Below are 21,969 nucleotides of genomic sequence, written 5' to 3'. Positions count from 1 at the left end.
CCTTTTTACTGACACCAAGTTTAAAATAAGAATTGAACTGAAAAATATGAAGCAACTGAAAAACACCTTTTTTCAATGGTATTGGATGTAGAGAGAGGATTTTTGTCCAACCACGAAATGGCAACCAATGGGTGCGAAGAGGGGCACAACCACGGGCGGGACTGGACAAAGGGTGAATTATGTGACCTGGGTCAGCTGGTCAACAAGTATGGATGTAAACGCATTCAAACTGCCCTCAGAGCTGTTCAAGCAGGGAACATTTGTAGGGTACTTGCTTCGACCGTGGCGTGTAGCTAATGGGTGAACCACTTTTTTCGATACTCGTTGATTTCCAATCGGTGCGGTAATTAAGACATTCACTGATGCCAGTGGCCGATGTTTGCCTGTCATGTCAACAGAACAAAAAGTAAACTCAGCACACCGAGCAATGCTCCAAACTAAAGCCGTCAACTGGCTTTAAGCGAGTGGATGTGCGTGCTTTATTGTACTCGTGTCATACATACATTTATACGATGCTCACTCAAACATACTGCGATGAAGAGCTGGCAGTTGTGTAGCTGTGCATGCGTCAGTGCTCAGTGTATCTAGTAGAGTTTGGCATTAGTTGTGTAGCTGTGCATGCGTCAGTGTCTCAGTGTATCTGGTAGAGTTTGGCATTAGTTGTGCATGCGTCAGTGCTCAGTGTATCTGGTAGAGTTTGGCATTAGTTGTGCATGCGTCAGTGCTCAGTGTATCTGGTAGAGTTTGGCATTAGTTGTGCATGCGTCAGTGTCTCAGTGTACCTGGTAGAGTTTGGCATTAGTTGTGTAGCTGTGCATGCGTCAGTGTCTCAGTGTACCTAGTAGAGTTTGGCATTAGCTGTGCATGCGTCAGTGCTCAGTGTATCTGGTAGAGTTTGGCATTAGTTGTGTAGCTGTGCATGCGTCAGTGTCTCAGTGTACCTGGTAGAGTTTGGCATTAGCTGTGCATGCGTCAGTGCTCAGTGTATCTGGTAGAGTTTGGCATTAGTTGTGTAGCTGTGCATGCGTCAGTGCTCAGTGTATCTGGTAGAGTTTGGCATTAGATGTGTAGCTGTGCATGCGTCAGTGCTCAGTGTATCTGGTAGAGCTTGGCATTAGTTGTGCATGCGTCAGTGTCTCAGTGTATCTGGTAGAGTTTGGCATTAGTTGTGTAGCTGTGCATGCGTCAGTGTCTCAGTGTACCTGGTAGAGCTTGGCATTAGTTGTGCATGCGTCAGTGTCTCAGTGTACCTGGTAGAGTTTGGCATTAGTTGTGCATGCGTCAGTGCTCAGTGTACCTGGTAGAGTTTGGCATTAGTTGTGCATGCGTCAGTGTCTCAGTGTACCTGGTAGAGCTTGGCATTAGCTGTGCATGCGTCAGTGTCTCAGTGTATCTGGTAGAGTTTGGCATTAGTTGTGTAGCTGTGCATGCGTCAGTGTCTCAGTGTATCTGGTAGAGCTTGGCATTAGTTGTGCATGCGTCAGTGTCTCAGTGTACCTGGTAGAGTTTGGCATTAGTTGTGCATGCGTCAGTGTCTCAGTGTATCTGGTAGAGTTTGGCATTAGTTGTGTAGTTGTGCATGCGTCAGTGTCTCAGTGTATCTGGTAGAGCTTGGCATTAGTTGTGCATGCGTCAGTGTCTCAGTGTATCTGGTAGAGTTTGGCATTAGTTGTGCATGCGTCAGTGCTCAGTGTATCTGGTAGAGCTTGGCATTAGTTGTGCATGCGTCAGTGTCTCAGTGTATCTGGTAGAGCTTGGCATTAGTTGTGCATGCGTCAGTGTCTCAGTGTACCTGGTAGAGTTTGGCATTAGTTGTGCATGCGTCAGTGTCTCAGTGTATCTGGTAGAGTTTGGCATTAGTTGTGCATGCGTCAGTGCTCAGTGTATCTGGTAGAGCTTGGCATTAGTTGTGCATGCGTCAGTGTCTCAGTGTATCTGGTAGAGCTTGGCATTAGTTGTGCATGCGTCAGTGTCTCAGTGTACCTGGTAGAGTTTGGCATTAGTTGTGCATGCGTCAGTGCTCAGTGTATCTGGTAGAGCTTGGCATTAGTTGTGCATGCGTCAGTGTCTCAGTGTACCTGGTAGAGTTTGGCATTAGTTGTGCATGCGTCAGTGCTCAGTGTATCTGGTAGAGCTTGGCATTAGTTGTGCATGCGTCAGTGTCTCAGTGTACCTGGTAGAGTTTGGCATTAGTTGTGCATGCGTCAGTGCTCAGTGTATCTGGTAGAGTTTGGCATTAGTTGTGTAGCTGTGCATGCGTCAGTGTCTCAGTGTACCTGGTAGAGCTTGGCATTAGTTGTGCATGCGTCAGTGTCTCAGTGTACCTGGTAGAGTTTGGCATTAGTTGTGCATGCGTCAGTGCTCAGTGTACCTGGTAGAGTTTGGCATTAGTTGTGCATGCGTCAGTGTCTCAGTGTACCTGGTAGAGCTTGGTGTGCAGGGAGCCACTGAACTGCATGTACTGCACCAGGTAGGAGCGCTGGCCCTCGTAGGGGGTGATGATGCCGATCTGGTCCGGTTTGGCTCCGGCCTTCAGCAGCCTGGTGGTGATCTTCTCCACGTTGGACGCTTCCGTCCTGCAACGCAGCAGCGCGCACACACACACACACACACACACAAAAATGACTTACTGGTCCGCAAATCAGGAACAGAAGACCAGAGCAGTCGTAGATTGTTGAGTAAAGGAGCTGTCTGATAATCATAAGGTCACCCTTTTGCCCCCCCAGTATGCCCAAGTCCAAGTGTCCCTGAGCAAGACACTTAACCCGTATCTGCCTGACAACATCAATAATGCAAAAGTGAGCCAATTCTTGAACACTATACTGTGTACTCACACACATACTGTACATACTCCTGTGTGGAGTTATGTAAGCGTTTACCTGTTGAGGTAGGAGGTTCCAGAGCTGGCGATCTCCTCCTGGCCCTGAGTGACGTAGAAGAACATGGGCTTGTCTGGCTGAGGCCACTGGAAGTCAAAGCCCTTCTTGATGCGGTCGCCTGGAAGGGACGAGAAGAGGGCATTTTATTATCGAAGTGCACTTGCCTACGCAGTACACACCTGCTCCTAAGCCTCCACTATAGGTGTGAGAAAGCTTTTCTCTACAGTGTCTTTATAACCTAACGTTAATGTTGCCGTTTCTATTATGTTGTTATCCGTAGGCCTACGGACGCTTCATCAACACATTTTGACCCGAGATCAGATTCTAAAAAGTCTTGTATACATCCTGACAGTTTTCTGAAAAAGCCATGTTTCTGTCAGTCGTTCTTCGATTTTTCAAAGCAGCTGTCAATCTCAAAAAACACCCGGCGACCTCAAATTTTGGAGGCCAAAAGGAGATTCCGGCGCACGCTGCAGTAAATGGTAAATGGTGCATTTATATAGCGCCTTTATCCAAGGCTCTTTACATAGATTGTGTGAATGTATTCACACACCGATTGCGGCGGAAGCCATGCAAGGTACAAACCAGCACATCGGGAGCAATTTGGGGTTCAGTGTCTTGCCCAAGGACACTTCGACATGTAGACAGGAGGAGGAGCCGGGATTCGAACCGCCGACCCAGGGATCATTGGACGACCTGCTCTACCTCCTGAGCCACAGTCGCCCCGTTACCCGTACAACATAAATTCAAGTGTCAGGTCCATTCCCCCCCAAAGTGGACACATTATTGCACTGACCGGCAGTGACTCCGTTCTGCAGGGAGCCCTCGTAGAAGATGTTGGAGGGGAAGGCGCTGAGCGCCGGGTGCATGCGGTACTGGACCTGCAGGCGGATGGGCCGGATCCCCAGAACCACCAGGCGCTCAAACAGGGACTGGGACAGGCCCGCCTTGGCTGCCTTCTTGCACATGACCACCGGTCCCAGCTGGCAGTGGTCTCCCACCAGGATCAACTATAGGGGAACACGAATGGGAAGTTTTAACTAACACATTGACCTGAAATCAGATTCAAAAAATGTCTTCTACATCTTGACCGTTTTCTGAAAAAGTTATGTTTCTAGGTCAGTCGTTCTTCGATTTAAAAAAAAATAGCAGACCTACAAGGTCTGGGCTTGTAGATCTGCTATTTTTCAATAAAGCATAACATAATGCTAACACTAAAATGGGTTAACTTAAAACAGACAAATGACAGCACAAATGACAGCTTTCTTTATTGTACAATGCATGAATTATGGTTGAGAATCTGCGTAATCTGAAGAACCAGATCTAATCTAACAGATCGTATTTTTTTAATCACAGCGTCAGAGCTTGTGGTGCGTTTCTCAAACATTTACATTTCAAGGACCATCATAACTCCGAGAGTTACAGACCCGTTAGGGTCCATTTGGAAGCCCCTATAGACCAGTGGTTCCCAAAGTGGGGTCCCAATGCCTCCCCAGTGTGCCCCTGAGTGCCTCCCCAGTGTGCCCGAGTGCGCCTCCCGAGTGCCTTCCCAGTGCCTCCCCAGTGTGCCCCTGAGTGCCTCCCCAGTGCCTCCTCAGTGCCTGCCCAGTGTCCCCCCAGTGTCTCCAATAGCAATACAAGAGCAATAATACAAATTAATCTTAATGTATTAATCTTATTAATTAATGAATCTAATTAATTAATTAATTAATCAAAATTGCGGCCTGTGCCCAGCACCATGCCAAAGCTTTTTCCTGCAGGAAACACTGCTTGTGGTTGTAAATATATTGTTATCCGTGTTGCGAGGATGAGAGGGTACCTGGAAAAATATCTACCCCAAAAGGGGTACCTGGTCCAAAAAAGTTTGGGAACCCCTGCTATAGACATCGTTAAAAAGGGAACCAATTAAGGAATTGGAATCGTTCAAATCCATATGCATAATGCAACATACAGTACAGAAGATGCACACCTACTGTATGTCAAAGGGATAAAACACAAAGAAGCCTGACGGCTTATATTTACATTGTCGTCCTTTGGTGTCGAGTAGGGATGGAGCTCGTTCATTTTTTATTTATAACGATCACCTTATCAATAAGGCTTAAAGAGCCGGGTTCTTATCGAGCCCACTATCGAGCATTTTCTATTATTTTGTGGAAATTCTGAAAAGAACCAGTATATTTCACTAGGGCCTTCAAAATACAGTACATTTCTAATGGGAAATTGTCCTTTTTACCAATAAAATATTAAAGAAACTGCTAAACTTCAAAGTGTTATTTTGTTTACCCTGGCAGCGCTGGTTGGTAGGTATGAATACACTTTTAGTTTGTGCCAGCATGGATGATTACATTTATTTCTTGATGGCCTCTTGCCATGATTGTTTGAACATGACTTCATGGGCCGCTATGCTCCATAACAGGCTTGATAAGCCCAAAACCTATTGATGACGGGGACTCAATAAGCTCGTTATCGGATTTTATCGGGTATCAAGCTCCATCCCTAGTGTTGTGTGTGCGTGTGTATTCCTGCTTGGCCTCCAGCACCACAGGGACCATACACTCTGGTGTTGAGTGTGTGTGTGTGTGTGTATACCTGCTTGGCCCCCAGCACCACAGGGACCATACACTCTGGTGTTGAGTGTGTGTGTGTGTGTATACCTGCTTGGCCCCCAGCACCACAGGGACCATACACTCTGGTGTTGAGTGTGTGTGTGTGTGTGTGTGTGTGTGTGTGTGCGTATACCTGCTTGGCCCCCAGCACCACAGGGACCATACACTCTGGTGTTGAGTGCGTGTGTGTGTGTGTATACCTGCTTGGCCCCCAGCACCACAGGGACCATACACTCTGGTGTTGAGTGTGTGTGTGTGTGTGTGTGTGTATACCTGCTTGGCCCCCAGCACCACAGGGACCATACACTCTGGTGTTGAGTGTGTGTGTGTGTGCGTGTACCTGCTTGGCCCCCAGCACCACAGGGACCATACACTCTGGTGTTGAGTGTGTGTGTGTGTGTGCGTATACCTGCTTGGCCCCCAGCACCACAGGGACCATACACTCTGGCTCCGTGGCCTGCGTGCTCTCGTCAATGAGGATGGAGCGGAACTGCATCTTGGCCAGACGGGGGTCCCCGGCCCCCACGCACGTGCAGCAGATCACGTCAGCGTTCTGAGAGAGGAGACGAAGGAGAGGCCGAGTCAGAACCCAACTTTATCCCAAAAGAGTCTTACTAACTTTTGTAATAAATTATATATATATATATATATATATATATATATATATATATATATATATATATAACTTCAAGATTTGAAAAGAACATTTGATTATGATTCTTCGATGAAAAAGCAAATGAATAATACATTATAGAATGCACTCTAACAACCGTTTTTATTCCATGATTTTGCAACCCATTGTTTCACCCAGTGTCAATTATCTAATGCAATCCTGGGCGGTACACTTCCTCTGCCAACCTGTGGAGGGCAGCGGACTGACCTCATGCTTCCCTCTATGCATGAGGAGTCCAAGCTGCTTCTTTTCACCTGACAGGGGGGAGTTTCCCTGGGCGGACGTAGCGTGTGGGAGGAACACGTTATTCCGACCAGTTCCTTTCCCCTCCATCAGGCGCCCCCAGCGGTCTCTACTTTAGAGACCAGGATTACTGCATGTTTTTGTGAGGGTACCTACCCTAGGGGACACAGCAGGTCAAAATTGGGACATATTGGCTGCTTAATTGGCCATACCGATGTCAACAATAAATCGACAAATAATGTCCCATATCAGTGAGGCTCTAGAAGTAACCTCCCCGCTCTGTTTCTCACCATGAGCAGCTCTCTCTCGGCCGTGCGTTTCAGAGCTCGGTAGCGTTTCTCGTCAGCAGACGACAGCTCTCCTGTCTCATCCTTCAACTGCTGTAGCTTCTGAAGCTCTGGCATGCTGAGAAGACACACACACAATATTGTAACATTAGCATAGCGAACAGGATAGTAAACACTGTGTCCACACAGGTCACAGATTTTGATTAGTGATAGATTAGTAATCTATCCCTATTTGGGCATGTCATTGAAAAATGTCCGGAATAAAGCAGATCTGCATGGTCATAACGTGAAACTTGCGACACGTTTAACGTTTTTTGAACGTACACTGACCTGTCCATGTTGCTGATCTGGTTGTGCAGAGCCAGGAAGGAGACGGGAGAATCGATGGCCTCTCGGCTCTTGGCACAGAGCCGAACCACCTTCAGCCCGGTCTGGTGGATCTTCTCTGTGAGCTGGTCCACAGCGATGTTGCTGGGAGCACACACCAGAACTGGCCTGCAGGGCAGATACACAGGCGCATGTTGAAGGAATATATTGCAGACAAAATAAAAGTGTTGTGCAGCACTTTGCGTTGAAAATAAGCCATTGTGTTACGTGCTGTGATAAGATTGTATAAAACACTGGCTCTCAGTCTGTGGACCCCACAAATAATTGGCACAAAAAAACACTGTTTGTGCTGCTGGCGGTAGAAAACATGTGGTTTATAATGCCGTGTTACCCGTTGCCCTGTCGTGCCAGGTGGTAGACGATGGTGGCGGAGGTGACAGTCTTGCCGGTACCAGGAGGACCCTGGATCAGACTGAGGGGTCTCTGGAGCACCGTCTTCACAGCGTAAACCTGGCCAACACATGAAAAGTACATTGGTTATTAACCCATTCTGACCTGAGATCAGATTCATACGAGGTTTCCGCTGGACACACACTGGTCTGATTAACCCAGTCTGACCTGAGATCAGATTCTAAAAAATTCAGTCGTTCTTCGATTTAAAGAAAATAGCAGACCTACAAGCTCGTAGCGCGCCACTCGGTGGCGCGCTATGAGCTTGTAGATCTGCTATTTTTCAATAGCTAAAGCATGACATGATGCTAAACACCAAAATGAGTTCCCGGTCAGAATGGGTTAACGCACATCATTAACCCATTTAGGGTTGACGTCGAAATTTTAAATTTTTTTTAATGAAAAACTGATATGTAATTGGCCGCCGACCCCCATCTGAAAATATGTTGTTTCAGGGACCCCCCCAGAAGAAAAGATTTTAGTTAAAAACGAGAGGCGAGTGGGCAGGTACGGAGATGTGAGTGCCCTTTGGTTGGGCGAGCCTCCAGAGTCAAATAAGCTGAAAACCAAGGCACTCTTGCAAAAAGTTTAAAAAAAAAAAACTAAAAACTAGTTCATCATGGCCCTTTTTTTTCTGTCCAATGATGAACTAGGCAACTAGCCTCCATACCCTGAAGAAGGCAACCTGCTTGCCGAAACGTTGGTTTATTAATGTTTCTAGCAGCGTGACTACGAGCTGTGCGTCCTCCAACTAGACTATATTAACACACATATTTGTAAGAGTGTCCTTGGTTCTTCATATTCTAAGAGTTTTACTCTCCACATTAAAAGCGTGTCTTATTTCCACGAGGAGCACACAGTGTGACCTCGCAAATGCAAGCGAGAACACGGGCGTCGTGTCACTCTCCATCTGAAAAGCCTCGTTAGCCAACAAGGTTCTTTTAGAAGGGATTTACATTACAAGATCAGACCTTCAAGTTCTTTAGCAGGCCACACCAGCAATGTTGATTTAGAAGGTCACAGTGCGTGTGTGTTACCTGAGAGTGGTTGAGGTGGGCAGTGTTACCTGAGAGTGGTTGAGGTCAGGCAGGCCCTGGGCAGTGAAGTGATTTAGAAGGTGTGTGTGTGTGTGTGTGTGTGTGTGTGTGTGTGTGTGTGTGTGTGTTACCTGAGAGTGGTTGAGGTCAGGCAGGCCCTGGGCAGTGAAGCGTTTGGGTAGTTGACATTTAATGATGACATCTTCCACCTCGTGGCCCAGCAGCTTGTGGTAGATGTAACCAGACACTGATGTCTCATCCACTGCGAACGTCTTCAAGGCGCTTTGCATCCTGGGACACCAAACAGGAGAGGCAGTGGGGTCACAAATCAAGGGTTTGTTTGAGATAGTTTTGTCCGGAGCTAACCTTGAAAAACAACTGTACTTCACAAATTCACAATGCGACGCGTTCATGAGTTTGTGGGTCTGCTATTTTCGACTTGAGAGATTAGGTGTAGTGGGGGAAAAGGAGCAGACCTAACATAGTGGTAATAATCACAGCAACTCGGGTCCAGTTTACCAATAGTACTATAGACGAATAACAGTTAAAGTCCAAATCTTATTCTGACCCCTCCACGAAAAGGCCCCGTTGTCCTGAACCCTTATCCATAATTTATACATCATGGATAGTTTTTTAGTGTGGACTTAAAACCGTTATTCGTCTATAGTACTCTCGTTTAAGTCGTTAAAAGTATACATAGCCAGATTCTTCCCCTTGAAATAACAATGCTGTGAAAAAGGTTAAGAGTATATATTTGTCTTCTATCACTGTGGGGAACCTGCAGTGTGTACTGTACCTGTCAGTGTGTACTGTACCTGTCAAAGGAAGTGGATTTCCACACGAAGTCCACCTGGAAGTTGTGTGGGATCTCTACTGGAGCTCCAACGCTGCTCCGCAGCTCAATAGCAATCTCATCTCCATAGTCTGAACACACATGACGCTAAGGAACCAACCAGCACAAGCACAGCCTTCAACATACGTAGGGAAACTGATCTTTTTTTAACCCATTTTGACCTGAGATCAGATTCTAAAAATGTCTGTTTGAAAATGACAGTTTGAAAGCTATGTTTATGTCAGTCGTTCTTCGATTAAAAAGAAAATCACACCCGTGTGAACAGATCTACAAGCTCATAGCGTGCCACCGAGTGGCACGCTACGAGCTTGTAGGTCTGCTATTTTTGAAAAATCGAACCACTGACATAGAAACATAGCTTTTTCAGAAAACTGTCAGGACATTCTTAGAATCTGATCTCAGGTCAAAATGGGTTAAAACCAGATGGTCTCATCTCAGGAACAGACACACTGGGCTGTATTTTGCGTGTCTTAAGTACCAGGTCTTATTCCCTAACTTGAGTAAACTGAAGACCTGGAGGCGTGATCAACGCCATTTGGCTATTCTGAGTGGCCAAAGAGCATTGATCACGCCTCCAGGTCTTTAGTTTACTCAAGTTAGGGAATAAGACCTGGTACTTAAGATACTCAAAATACAGCCAATTGAGTCACTCTGCTGAAACGTTGACACATCTACACAACATCAGATTGTGTGAGAACAAAGACTGCCATTCCAAACACCATCCATCCTCTACGAGAGACTGTTTTCCATCCTCTCTTACAAAACAAATGGTATTATAAGTATTGCACATACCACGTCTAGATATAAACATACTGCCCTACTTGATCATTCACCAGCGTCACACAACAGCTTTTTGCGATTTTTGATCCTGAAGAGTAACGGATACATATAGAAAGGATACTGTCGGGGACTTTGATGACATGGCCGATGCCCTTCCACATGGGAGCCAGATCCCCTTTGTAGCGCAGACAGATCTCATCGCCTTGCATCAGACGCATATCTGTGAGCCAGACCAAACGAGAAGCCAGTCAGAAAGAAACCCATACTCACAGCTGAAAATGATTCATGATTTATTCATATTTTGTTGTTATACAATACCGTGACACATACACACAAAATGGCACACAAAAAAAAAAAAAAGCTAAACAAATGACGAATTGGGCAAAATAAAATAAGACGAGCACAGCACAGCACGCCACGCCGGGATGCAGGTATGGGGTGGAGATGCTGATGCTGCGTGAAATGCTGAGAGGAATGTGGGTTCTATATACACAACACAACACTGGAGGAGAGGGGCGGTGGGCGGGGTGGTGCAATAAGTCGAGGAGATAAAAGCTGACTGAATTACCACCTGAGTCCGTCTTCGGCAGAGAGAAATAAGCAATCCTCTTTTTATTCAGCCCCAGGTCCCACCTGACCGTTATATTGTCTTGGGTCTGTGGATAGAGATGGAGGACAGGAGAGGAGAGAATTGACATTTTTTGGAAAAGTGTGAAAGATTGACATTCCCAAAATAGTCACCACAAACTATACCTTCCACATCTAGCGAGAACACACACACACACACACCTTTTCATGGCGTTTTGATAAATGTCCCAAAGAAGTAGTTCGATGATTTCAATCCATTAAAACCAGGAAAGCATCCGTGTCATTTAACATTTTTGTGGTGGCTTTTTGAAAATAGCAATGTACAAGCTCACAGTATATACACCTGCTATTTTTGAACATTGTTTTTCGAAAATGTGAAAGTTTGAGAACTACTGATTTAGAAGGCATTTTGTAGAATCGGCCTCGGGTCTTAAATGGGTTTTAACCTGGCCAGAATCTCCACGAACATCACGAGTGACGTCTTGGTGACGCAACGTTACCTGGGACTCTTTGAGCTTCTTGTCGTAGTCGGCCTCCAGTTTGACCAGCGGGCCAAAGATGTTCTGGTACTGGTAGGCGTCCTCGTAGCGCAGCAGGACATGCTGCGGCTCCTCGTCCACGCCCGGCTTCTCCAGGTCCTCCAGGGTGGCCCCGGGGTTGTCCTGGGAAGGGGAGCGAGTCAGGGGACACGGCCTTTATTATTAGGAACCCTGACTTTCAAAACGTGCATCGGGTGTAGCCAGTAGGAGGGCTGTTAAAAGGGAGGGCATGAAACTTATTGTGTAGCTCCCTTTCCAGTTCAGGTTAAAAACTATATCTAGGAAAAAAGAAACATGACAGTCTGCATAAGAATGTAAGTAACACAGCTGCAGCTAATATTAAGATTAATAATGGGAGGGAGGCATACCCACTTCCTGTTCAGGTTCATTTTCCCTTAGCTTCGTTTGATTGGCTTGGCAGCAGAATTGAAATGCCTTTGATTTGATTAATTTGACAAATGGAAAAAAAAAAACATCCATGTATAAATCCCAGGAATCTGTATGTTATTCCGACTGCGCACTTGGTGGGGTGTACAGCTGAGAGCAAATCATATCCAATCAGAGAGCTATAGCCATGACATCACAACCACCGGCGGGGGGAAAAAGATATACAATTGCACACAGAGTAGCGTTTTAATTTGAAGCCGCCGACTACCTTCCATAGCTCCTCCAGCTTGTTGATCTGCTGGGCGGTGATCTGGCGCGCTCGGAGCTGCTCCTGCTCAGACGGGATCTTGACCAGCCAGGACAGGAAGCAGCGGTCCTGGATGAGAGGCTGCCACTGGGAGCTGTCCCAGTTGATGTCCTTCAGGCTGCTCTGACTGGCACACGGCTGTCTGTGGGGAGTGGGGACGCATTACAACAGACTGACTGGCACACGGCTGTCTGTGGGGAGTGGGGACGCATTACAACGACTGACTGGCTCATGGCTGACTGTGGGGACGCATTACAACAGACTGAATGGCTCACGGCTGACTGTGGGGACGCATTACAACAGACTGAATGGCTCACGGCTGACTGTGGGGACGCATTACAACAGACTGACTGGCTCACGGCGGACTGTGGGGACGCATTACAACAGACTGAATGGCTCATGGCTGTCTGTGGGGACGCATTCATTTTTAGATTTAGTCAGTCTTAGTCTTTTGGACGAAATGCTTATTAGTTTTAAGTCACTCTTAGTCATTTGGACAAAATGCTTAGTCAGTTTTAGTCATTTCTATCCTTGATAGTTTTAGTCTACGAAAACTCCTAAGGGTTTTAGTCAGTTTGTCATTTTCATGCATTTAAAACTTTGTTCGTCAATCCACTAACATTTTCGTCTAGCCTCGTCTCGTAAACGATAACACACGTCATTGTCATCAAACAGAGCTGATTTAGCTCGCCAGCGTCAGTCTTGTCCCGAATTATTTTAGTGTCGTTCGTCAACGTCACGTCTTAGTCCTGGAAAAAGGGGCGTTGACGTCATGCCTGACGAAAACAACACTGGACACATTACAACAAACTGACTGGCTCACGGCTGACTGTGGGGACACATTACAACAGACTGACTGGCTCATGGCTGACTGTGGGGACACATTACAACAGACTGACTGGCTCATGGCTGACTGTGGGGACACATTACAACAGACTGACTGGCTCTTGGCTGACTGTGGGGACGCATTACAACAGACTGACTGGCACACGGCTGATTCACGGATTTCAACCATCATGATGAATGATTTTCAACCCTTATTTTGAAGATCCAAAACACCGCGACCGGATGTTGACATAATGGTGTGTGTGTGCGCTGTCGGATTAGGTGTTGATCTCTCGCTAGCCGACGAGAAGTACAGGCCGGCGCCATTAGAGCGACCGCTATGCTCCGTGCAATAAGCGTTGTTTTGACCAGAAATGCCGCCTGGGACGGGGAATTGGAGATAAAAGCGACTGAAAGCGTGCGTGGGTGGGCGTGCAAATCAAGATGGCGCAGTCCAGTGTTATGGCTAAGAGATAGCCATCCGAAGCTAATGTGAGTAGCCTTTCGACTAGATCGGAACAAAACATGTATAAAACTGAATTCACGTAACTTGCGTGTATTGGTGCTTGCCGGGACTAATCAATTAACTACAATTCCCATAATGCTTTGGTTCACTGCTCCTCCTCGTGGATAGGGTGAGGGCTGTCCTACTGAGACAGCATGTAGTCCAGGAAATAAGTGAGCCATGACCTCATGGAGCCCATGGACACTTTAAAATACTTGAAATCTAAAAACACATTATATGCCCACATAAAAAACCCAGGAAAGTGTTTCTTGTCTCCTAAACATCATTAAAATAAGATCTGGTTGCAAAAGGGGCCCTTTAAGATATTAACCTCTCATTCACAGTCGAAACCATTTGTGAAGAATACAAACGCTTGTTGAATGTAGATCGGCTATTTTCACTAGTTTGGATCCCGGCCAAACCTCTAATCTCTCTTTTGGGTCTCAAGATAAAAGGTTTGCATACCTGCAGAGCAGCACCACCACAGAGTCGGCCTTGGCGGGGATGAAGCCCAGCAGGAAGACGTTGCGACAGCCACAGTTGTAACACTCCAGCACCGTCTCGCCCAAGGGACCGTCCTTGTGCAGCGTCACCTCTTTGCATTTGGCCCTCACCAGGTGGTTGACAATATGGCTGTAGGGCAAAGGGAGGACCACCACATCAAACCAAACACCGCCCGGACAGCCAGGCCAGGATGTTTAACATAAATCCAAAAGGCGGTTCAAAAGAAAGTAAACGCAACAGGACCTCACATACAGTGCATGACGTACATGATCAGTAGATTATACGTTCCACGTTCCAAACCAAATGCTCATAATTTGTTCTTAGTGCTACGGTAGCGGAAATGGGTAATTATTTCTGTCAGTGTCAGTTTGCAACCAATCACATCATCCATAAAAAAACAACATTATTTTCTATACTCCAAGTCAGGGCTTTTCATTTTCAATTACGTTGACTTGCTGACGACCCCTGGGGGTCCATGAATACTGCCCTGGGTAGTCATGTCAGTGTGGAATACATTTTAGAAACGACAATTCAAGCAAAGACATTCGTTTTCTGAACCAGACATTGATATGAACGCTATAACACAACGACATATGGACACTATGGCAGGATAACATACCTGCCGGAAGTGTTTCCACGTCCATTGCAGAACCATTTCTTGCTGGTGTTGCAGTACACGACACACGCCGGGTCATGAATACCACAGTAGCTGAAATGATAACATTAGGCACATCGTACAGAATTCACGGGGTGCAACTGCATACTGTACGTTGGTTAGACATTCTGACAGGCATTTGTCCGACAACACCGTGTTTGTGTGTATGCGTGGGGTATACCTGCATGCGTGCAGAGGGAGGTCTTTGGTGTAATAAGTGTCTTCTTCATCTTCCTCAAAGTTGAGCTCAGCCAGCAGTTGGCTGGCCTTGGCCATGGAGTCGTCCACTCCGCCATTATGGAGGCCTTCATCAGGGCCGTTCACCTGCGCAACACAACAATGGAATGAAACTCGAACTCCCTTTCTGTGGAAGTTCTTAACCCATTCTGACCTGAGATCAGATTCTAAAAATGTCTTCTACATCCTGACAGTTTAGAGGTCCTGGACTGGTAGAATATATAAAACCAGCAGTACTAGAGATCGTGGTAGGATATAAAACCAGCAGTACTAGAGATCCTGGTAGGATATAAAACCAGCAGTACTAGAGGTCCTGGTAGGATATATAAAACCAGCAGTACTAGAGGTCCTGGTAGGATATAAAACCAGCAGTACTAGAGGTCCTGGTAGGATATATAAAACCAGCAGTACTAGAGGTCCTGGTAGGATATAAAACCAGCAGTACTATAGGTCCTGGTAGGATATATAAAACCAGCAGTACTAGAGGTCCTGGTAGGATGTATAAAACCAGCAGTACTAGAGGTCCTGGTAGGATATATAAAACCAGCAGTACTAGAGGTCCTGGTAGGATATAAAACCAGCAGTACTAGAGGTCCTGGTAGGATATATAAAACCAGCAGTACTAGAGATCCTGGTAGGATATATAAAACCAGCAGTACTAAAGAGTACAATAGTCATCTTGAAGTACCAGGGTTGGGACTAACTACTGCACTGAAGCGCTAAGTTAGCTTTACCATCACACTAACATACAGGTGGGCGCATTATACTGAAAGTACACAACATAATTAACAGTAACAGACTGTTGTCAACCCTTGTGTCTCGTCACACTCAGCTATTATATATGCCTTATCCATGTGTACACTGTTGTTCGTGCGCATAATATGGCGCGATAAACAGTGAAAAACACACGCAAATAACGTTTAGACCGCTGGCGTTAGCATGTAGCTAACAAGCCGTGGGTTGCTAATGTTGACTGTTAGCAAGCTGGGAGAATAAATAAAGATACCATGGATGGGACAGTAAAGTCACGAACAATCGGAGGTGTGTGTAGCTGCCTGGTGTGAATTTATCATATACTGCGTTATTATTGAGCTACAAGGAAACTGCAATCAAGAAATAAACTGTTTTTATACGATACAAATACAATATTTGAAAAGTCCAGTCAAGTTCACCCATGCTCCTTTCCTTGAGTCAAAGGCACATTTAGAGCTGTAGATCTGTGAGCATGCCATTTCCCAAACATTTAATAAATAAATAACATCCCATTTTCTTCCCATGAATTAGGAAAATATTTATTGTTTTTCAAAATAATTTCACGAATACATAAATAAAATCTAAGAAATGCCATAAATTATAAAACAGACCATGAAAATAGCCGATCTACTAGCCCTGAGTAAGAGCGTCATGTGAACCATGGCTACCGATCTACAAACTTGTATATCTGCTATTTTCGCTAACTTGGGACAGACATCACATTTCCAGTGCTCTAAAAAAAATAACATCCGCAAGACGGACGCTTTGACGTGACGTCGCCCACGCATCCTTTGGCGGTTATCTTATCTATCCCTGCTAGGAGCCTGGCTGTGTACTAGCTAGGTTAGCTCCTTTAGCCACTCGCTAACGCTAAAGCTAGCACCGCCGCGGTTCTTTTTTTCAAAACAAGCCCACCACGTCGGGTACCTGTCCGTCCAGCTGGCTGTGGCTCTGGCCCTGGCCCGGCTGGGTCTGGGTCTGGCTCGGCAGCGTGAAGTCGGTGAACTCATACTCCGAGCCCTGGGTGTCCGCCCCGAGCAGCTCCGTTTCCTCCACGTCCAGGAAGGTGAGCGTCTGGGAGCTCGGCCCGTACGCCTCCACACTCATCTTTTAAAATATAATAATAAGAATACTAATAAAAAAAAAAACACGCATACACACACACACACACTTCTAGCTTCAATCAAAACAGAGATGTTTGATGTTCTGTTCTCTCCGGACTCTCCTACAAGATGATCTAAAAAGAAAACATCCGAGACTTCTTTGCTCCTGTGGACGCGGATCTCCGTTCGTTCGGACCTGGATTTGAACCCAAACAACACGACTTGTTGGAACCGCAGTAGCAGAATTCTTCCTTCACGCCGAGACACAATCCAACGTAACGGCGGGCGGACACTCTGTGACGACGAACTTCCGTAGCATAGCATAGGGTGCTTTTTTGCCGTATCTATACCTTATCGCCACTTAGGGTGCTTTTTTGCCCCGAGTAATGTGCTGTGTTGCCATGTGATGCCCGCTCTTTCTGTAAAGTTGCTTGAATATATATATTTTTTAATTATAAAGTGGTAAAAAAAAATCGGCCTCAGCTCGATTCTAGAGATGTCGTCTAAATCCGTTTTTCTGAAAAACGTATGTTGCCATATTGGTTCTCAAACCTTTTCATGTCAAGGATGAAGGATCGAACCCCTTCTCTCTAAATGTTTTGATGAATTGAATATGGTGGACCCTGTTAAAAACAAGTGTAATGCTTAATTGGGTCGTCCACTCACAGTGTGATCAATTATGGCTTAATAGATCTGCCAACTGGCGGTATTTAACTCTTAAGCACTTCATTATAATATATGGAGCCATCTTATAATAATGTGAATCAATGAGGACCAATTATACAAAGATATAGTTGAAAGGGGGAAATGCTCTTTTAACAGAGTATTTCTACATTGTGATATTGCTACTTCAACTAAAATAAATCTATAAGTACTTCTTCCACCATTGCACAGGGGAGGAGTTTAAAGGACAACTTTTTTTTTTCAACCACGGTTCATGTTTGTTATTAGATAAAGTAAAAGATGAGTGTTAATCTTTTTTCATTTGCTGATTTCTTTCGTTTTAGGGAATTTAGCTGTTTTTGACAGGGGGGCGGGGGCATTCGAGCATGGGTCTAAATATGTATTTTTTAACACAATTTTATGGTGATTTATTTTTTTATGGTTTACTATAGTCCTAATAAACGTCAGGAAATTACATCTGGCCACAGAAGATCACAGGATCTACTGAATGTGAAGGTAGCCTACTGGGGGAAGGCTTAAACTGTGTGTATATAGGCTCAATATGTAAGTTTGTCACATTCAATAGATCCTGTGATCTTCTGTGGCCAGATGTAATTTCCTGGCATTTATTAAGACTATAGTAAACCATAAAAAAATAAATCACCATAAAATTGTGTTTAAAAATACATATTTACTTGCCCCATGCTCGAATGCCCCCGCCCCCCTGTCAAAAACTGCTAAAATCCCTAAAACGAAAGAAAGCAGCAAATGAAAGAAAATGAACACTCACCTTTTAGTTTCTCTAATAACAACCTAAAACATGACCCTTGGTTGAAAAAAACTAAAGTTGTCCTTTAAGTAAGAGATAGTAGGCCAGGTGTAGCTAATCACTGCTGAGGTGTTGGGCCAAGGGAACCCTCCATCTATATGTGCTGGCATGCTGGGTGTGGCTCATGCTCAGGTGCTTTGTTTGATATAGCATGCTGCTACACCAGTGAGTTTGTTTGTAATGATTCAGTCAATTATATATTTGACTCATTGTTATGCAGGTGGCATGTTTATGAGCAGTTCCAGATTATGATGATGCATTGTTTTGTCCCCGTTTGATGTACAGACCATACAAATGTTTGAACCAGAACCATGCAGCACTGTGACGTTGAAACATTTATACCTGCCTGATCCTGAGGATTCCTTCTTTACCTTAATGTAATGGATGCATTAATAATGTAAGTTAAGTTACCGGTCTGGTATGCTCTGTTTTATTATTATAATTAAGAAAATGAACCCATTAAGACATGAGGCTGATTCTAAAAAAAAATAGCTCAAATCTAAAATGACAAATGCTGTCCCGGTTTTAATGGGTTAAATTATCGTATGCCGACTGGAACCTAGTATTCATTTACATGAGTTTCTTCTTATATTCTACAGAAAATGATCCATCCATTCCTACCTAGTCCTTGGGAGTTGGAAAGAACCCGGCCTCTAGACTGGATATGATCCAAGTAAAGAGGCAAACCAGAGAGTACAGAGAAGGATGCCAGTGGAAGACCTGCAGAGAGAGGAGACCACCAGATTATCTCCCAAGTCTAGCAGACGGATGTGTACGACCAGGCTCCTGTGAGGCCTTCAACTCTGTACGACAGTTCTACTAAGGCAAGAGAAAACATAACACAGTGGTGGAATGTAACTAAGTGCATATGTACTGTGACTAAAGTACTGTATTTAAGTACTTTTTCTTTCTTTCTTTTTTAACCTTACCGGAGTACTTCCACATTTTCAATACTTTTACTTCTGCTCCAGTACATCTCAGATCCAAATATTGTACTTTTACTCTGCTATATGTATTTGAAAACTTTAGTTACTTTAAATTGGCTAATTGTTTATTATTATTACAATAACTACTTCAGCCCACACGCACACACACACACACACACACACACATGCAAGCCTGGTTACTTTAATCAACTACAGCACATCTTTAAACTTTATCTTAACTTAATCAACACATTCCAACCAAACTTTATCTTAATTGTACTACTATCAAAGTCCACCAAGTGGCATACTTGTACAAATTGAACTCTTACTGCCTGGCCAACAGTGGAACATGTGGATTTACTCAATACTGTGCAGTTTTACTTTACTTCTATTCTATTCTCAATTATTCTCTTTTTTTTACCCCAAAACTATCATTTGAAAACCCATTAAAGGACAACATTGTTTTTTTTCAACCAAGGTTCATGTTTTAGGACGGTTATTAGAGAAAGTAAAAGATGAGTGTTAATCTTTTCATTTGCTGCTTTCTTTCGTTTTAGCACATTCGAACATGAGGCTAAATATGTATTTTACTAAATTTGATAGCAATTTATTTTTTATTTACTATAGTCGTAGTAGTCCTCCTAGATCCCAGAAATGTACACCTGGCCACACAAGGTCACGGGATCTACTGAATTAGATTAGATGTCTTTATTATCCAAAAGGGAAAATTGTTTTGCTCAGGTCAATGCATACATACAGGACAGGACAATAAATAATTATACAAATACAATATACAAATACAATAGAATGTGAAGGGGGATCTACTGAATGTGAAGGGGGATACGGGGGATGCCATACATGTGTCGTAGGCTAAATATGTCAGTTTGTCACCTCCCCCCACATTCAATAGATTCCGTGATCTTTTGTGGCCAGATGTAATTCTGTTAAAAAAAATAATAATACATATTTAGCCCCATGTTCGAATGTCCCTGCCTAGTTAAAATCGCTAAAACAAAAGAAAGCTGCAAATGAAGAAAAACCCCATCTTTTACTTTCTCTAATAACCTCCTAAAACACGAACTTTGGTTGAAAATTGTCCATTTTATACTTGGTCTATTTTTAAATCCCTACAAGTTCAAACCCCGTCGGGATGCGATCAGTTGTGACTCTGAGCTTGTGAATCTGCTATTTTTGAAAGATTGACAAATTGTGAACACATTTTGGTAGTTGGTTAAAGAATGTAGCCATCTGCGTGTTTGTATTGGACCAATAATGGCAGGTGAATATTGCCAGTGAATTTTTAAAAAAAAAGGTTTTTTGTCTCTATAGGTGGTCCTGGATCAAGCCATCTAGCCATCTACAGTCATCTTCAGAACCATCCACGGACCAAGTCGGAGAGAGAAGGATGAGGCTGGCAGGGCACTGCGTCAGGCACCCAGAACTTGAGGCAAGTAAATTGACCCTATGGGAGCCAAGCCAGGAGGGGAAAGAAGCGTACCACCTATGTAGTCGTGCTGCGGCGCGACATCTTGGCTGACAACACTGAATAGCTCAAGAACCTGATGTTGGGTAGGAATTTGTGGAGGGCAGTGATCTTGGAATCCTGAGTTGGTGTTGGCTAGACCTCACTCTCGCAGCAACTAGTGCAGCCACATGGGACCTACTATTTCTGCATCCTGGTGTCTCAGAAGAGATCCACTGGAGATAAGATGATCTGTCAGCCATGGACACGGTAAGCATTACAGCATAAACGGCTCTGTCAGACTGTGCCTCTACTGTATGTGATGGACCTTACAGTTTTCATTTAGACATTCTACCTTTCTGAACTTGTACAGGTTGAAGATGAGTATTTGTGTGCGTTCACAAGCGACCGATCAACAAACCAGGTATGTTGAAAGATGTCAAAATGTTAATTCTTACTGCCACTGTTATAGTTAGATTTCTCTAAAAAAAAATAATAGCCTCGGTACCCAGGCTTTCGTTTGCACGAAAGTCGCTCAGTGTGTTGCTCAAAATTTGGTGACGTCAGTGTTGTCCACTGTTTTCTATAAATCGTTGTCTTTGTGTAAGTAAACAACAGGGGAAGTTTCATGGCGATAACAATCTAATATAGTTTCATAATAACTATATTTCATAAATAACATTCCAATTTTGGAGTTCTGGCTCATGGACTAAGAACCACAAAGAACTGAACCGGTTTCCATTGGGAACCAACCGGTGGAAAAGGGGCCTGTATATTTTGTAATAATAATCAAACTTTACGTTTAAAAAAAAAAGTACGTTTTAATTTTCTAATAATAGTGGAGTAAAAGTGCAATGTTTGCCTTGAGATATAGTGGAGTAGAAGTAAAAGTGCAATGTTTGCTTTGAGATGTAGAAGTAAAATTGGAAATATCACAGTAAAGTTAAAAAAAAAATACCTCGGTTGTACATAACTTGAGTAAATCATGTACTTGGTTACTTGAGTTCCTGGTTCTAAGTACATTTCTGTGGTTTCAGGTGTATAAACTACTCTGGTGTATAAACTACTACGTCTTGGCGTTCTGGAGGCAGCAGGTGTGGTCCTACAGGAAATCTGCGTTACCACAGAAGAAGACATCATTCAATCTAGAAGACTGCAGTGGCTCCAGGAACTCTGCGTTACCACAGAAGAAGACACCATTATAGAAGAGATTACCGTGCTTGCAGGTACATGGCATCGCTGTTGGTGTTTGTATGTCCAAAAATGTAATTTCTTTAATTTTTAAATCATTTTGTCACATCGTGAGCTTGTAGATCTGCTATTTTCACTACTTTTGTGCAACACACTCTTGTATGATGAAGTAGGCCGCTAATTGAAAATCACTGATGTGAAGTGAGTGGTGCCTTTCATCACAATGACATGATGTGCAATCATATAAGCACATTCCGTGCTCAGACAGACATACACACAACGCTGTGCATAGCAGTGGCTGCACCGCTCAAAAACACAGGGTTTCTGCCTGGCAACAATATGCTGTCACAAAGCCAAGCA

At 44.3% G+C, this 21,969-nt stretch overlaps 1 protein-coding gene across 1 annotated transcript in view; it reads right to left on the bottom strand.

The window, feature by feature from the left end:
* LOC308320065 (regulator of nonsense transcripts 1) overlaps positions 1–16,821 on the bottom strand; it is a 31,201-nt gene extending 14,380 nt beyond the window's left edge. Inside the window, exons 1-17 of the mRNA XM_080770375.1 lie at positions 16,363–16,821; positions 14,627–14,769; positions 14,410–14,499; positions 13,752–13,919; positions 11,918–12,098; positions 11,224–11,385; positions 10,704–10,791; positions 10,257–10,355; positions 9,318–9,426; positions 8,634–8,793; positions 7,407–7,525; positions 7,019–7,183; positions 6,692–6,806; positions 5,895–6,038; positions 3,676–3,889; positions 2,880–2,997; positions 2,420–2,576 (exon numbers count right to left, since the gene is read on the bottom strand). Of these exons, the coding sequence (XP_080626501.1) occupies positions 2,420–2,576; positions 2,880–2,997; positions 3,676–3,889; positions 5,895–6,038; positions 6,692–6,806; positions 7,019–7,183; positions 7,407–7,525; positions 8,634–8,793; positions 9,318–9,426; positions 10,257–10,355; positions 10,704–10,791; positions 11,224–11,385; positions 11,918–12,098; positions 13,752–13,919; positions 14,410–14,499; positions 14,627–14,769; positions 16,363–16,542 (2,412 nt within the window). The 5' untranslated portion in view covers positions 16,543–16,821. The remainder of the gene's footprint in view (positions 1–2,419; positions 2,577–2,879; positions 2,998–3,675; positions 3,890–5,894; positions 6,039–6,691; positions 6,807–7,018; positions 7,184–7,406; positions 7,526–8,633; positions 8,794–9,317; positions 9,427–10,256; positions 10,356–10,703; positions 10,792–11,223; positions 11,386–11,917; positions 12,099–13,751; positions 13,920–14,409; positions 14,500–14,626; positions 14,770–16,362) is intronic.
* Positions 16,822–21,969: the final 5,148 nt, after the last annotated feature.

The sequence above is a fragment of the Protomyctophum bolini genome (assembly GCF_963924005.1).
Source record: "Protomyctophum bolini genome assembly, chromosome: 8".
In the NCBI taxonomy this organism is placed as follows: Eukaryota; Metazoa; Chordata; class Actinopteri; order Myctophiformes; family Myctophidae; genus Protomyctophum; species Protomyctophum bolini.
This window is presented reverse-complemented; position numbering and strand designations above follow the sequence as displayed.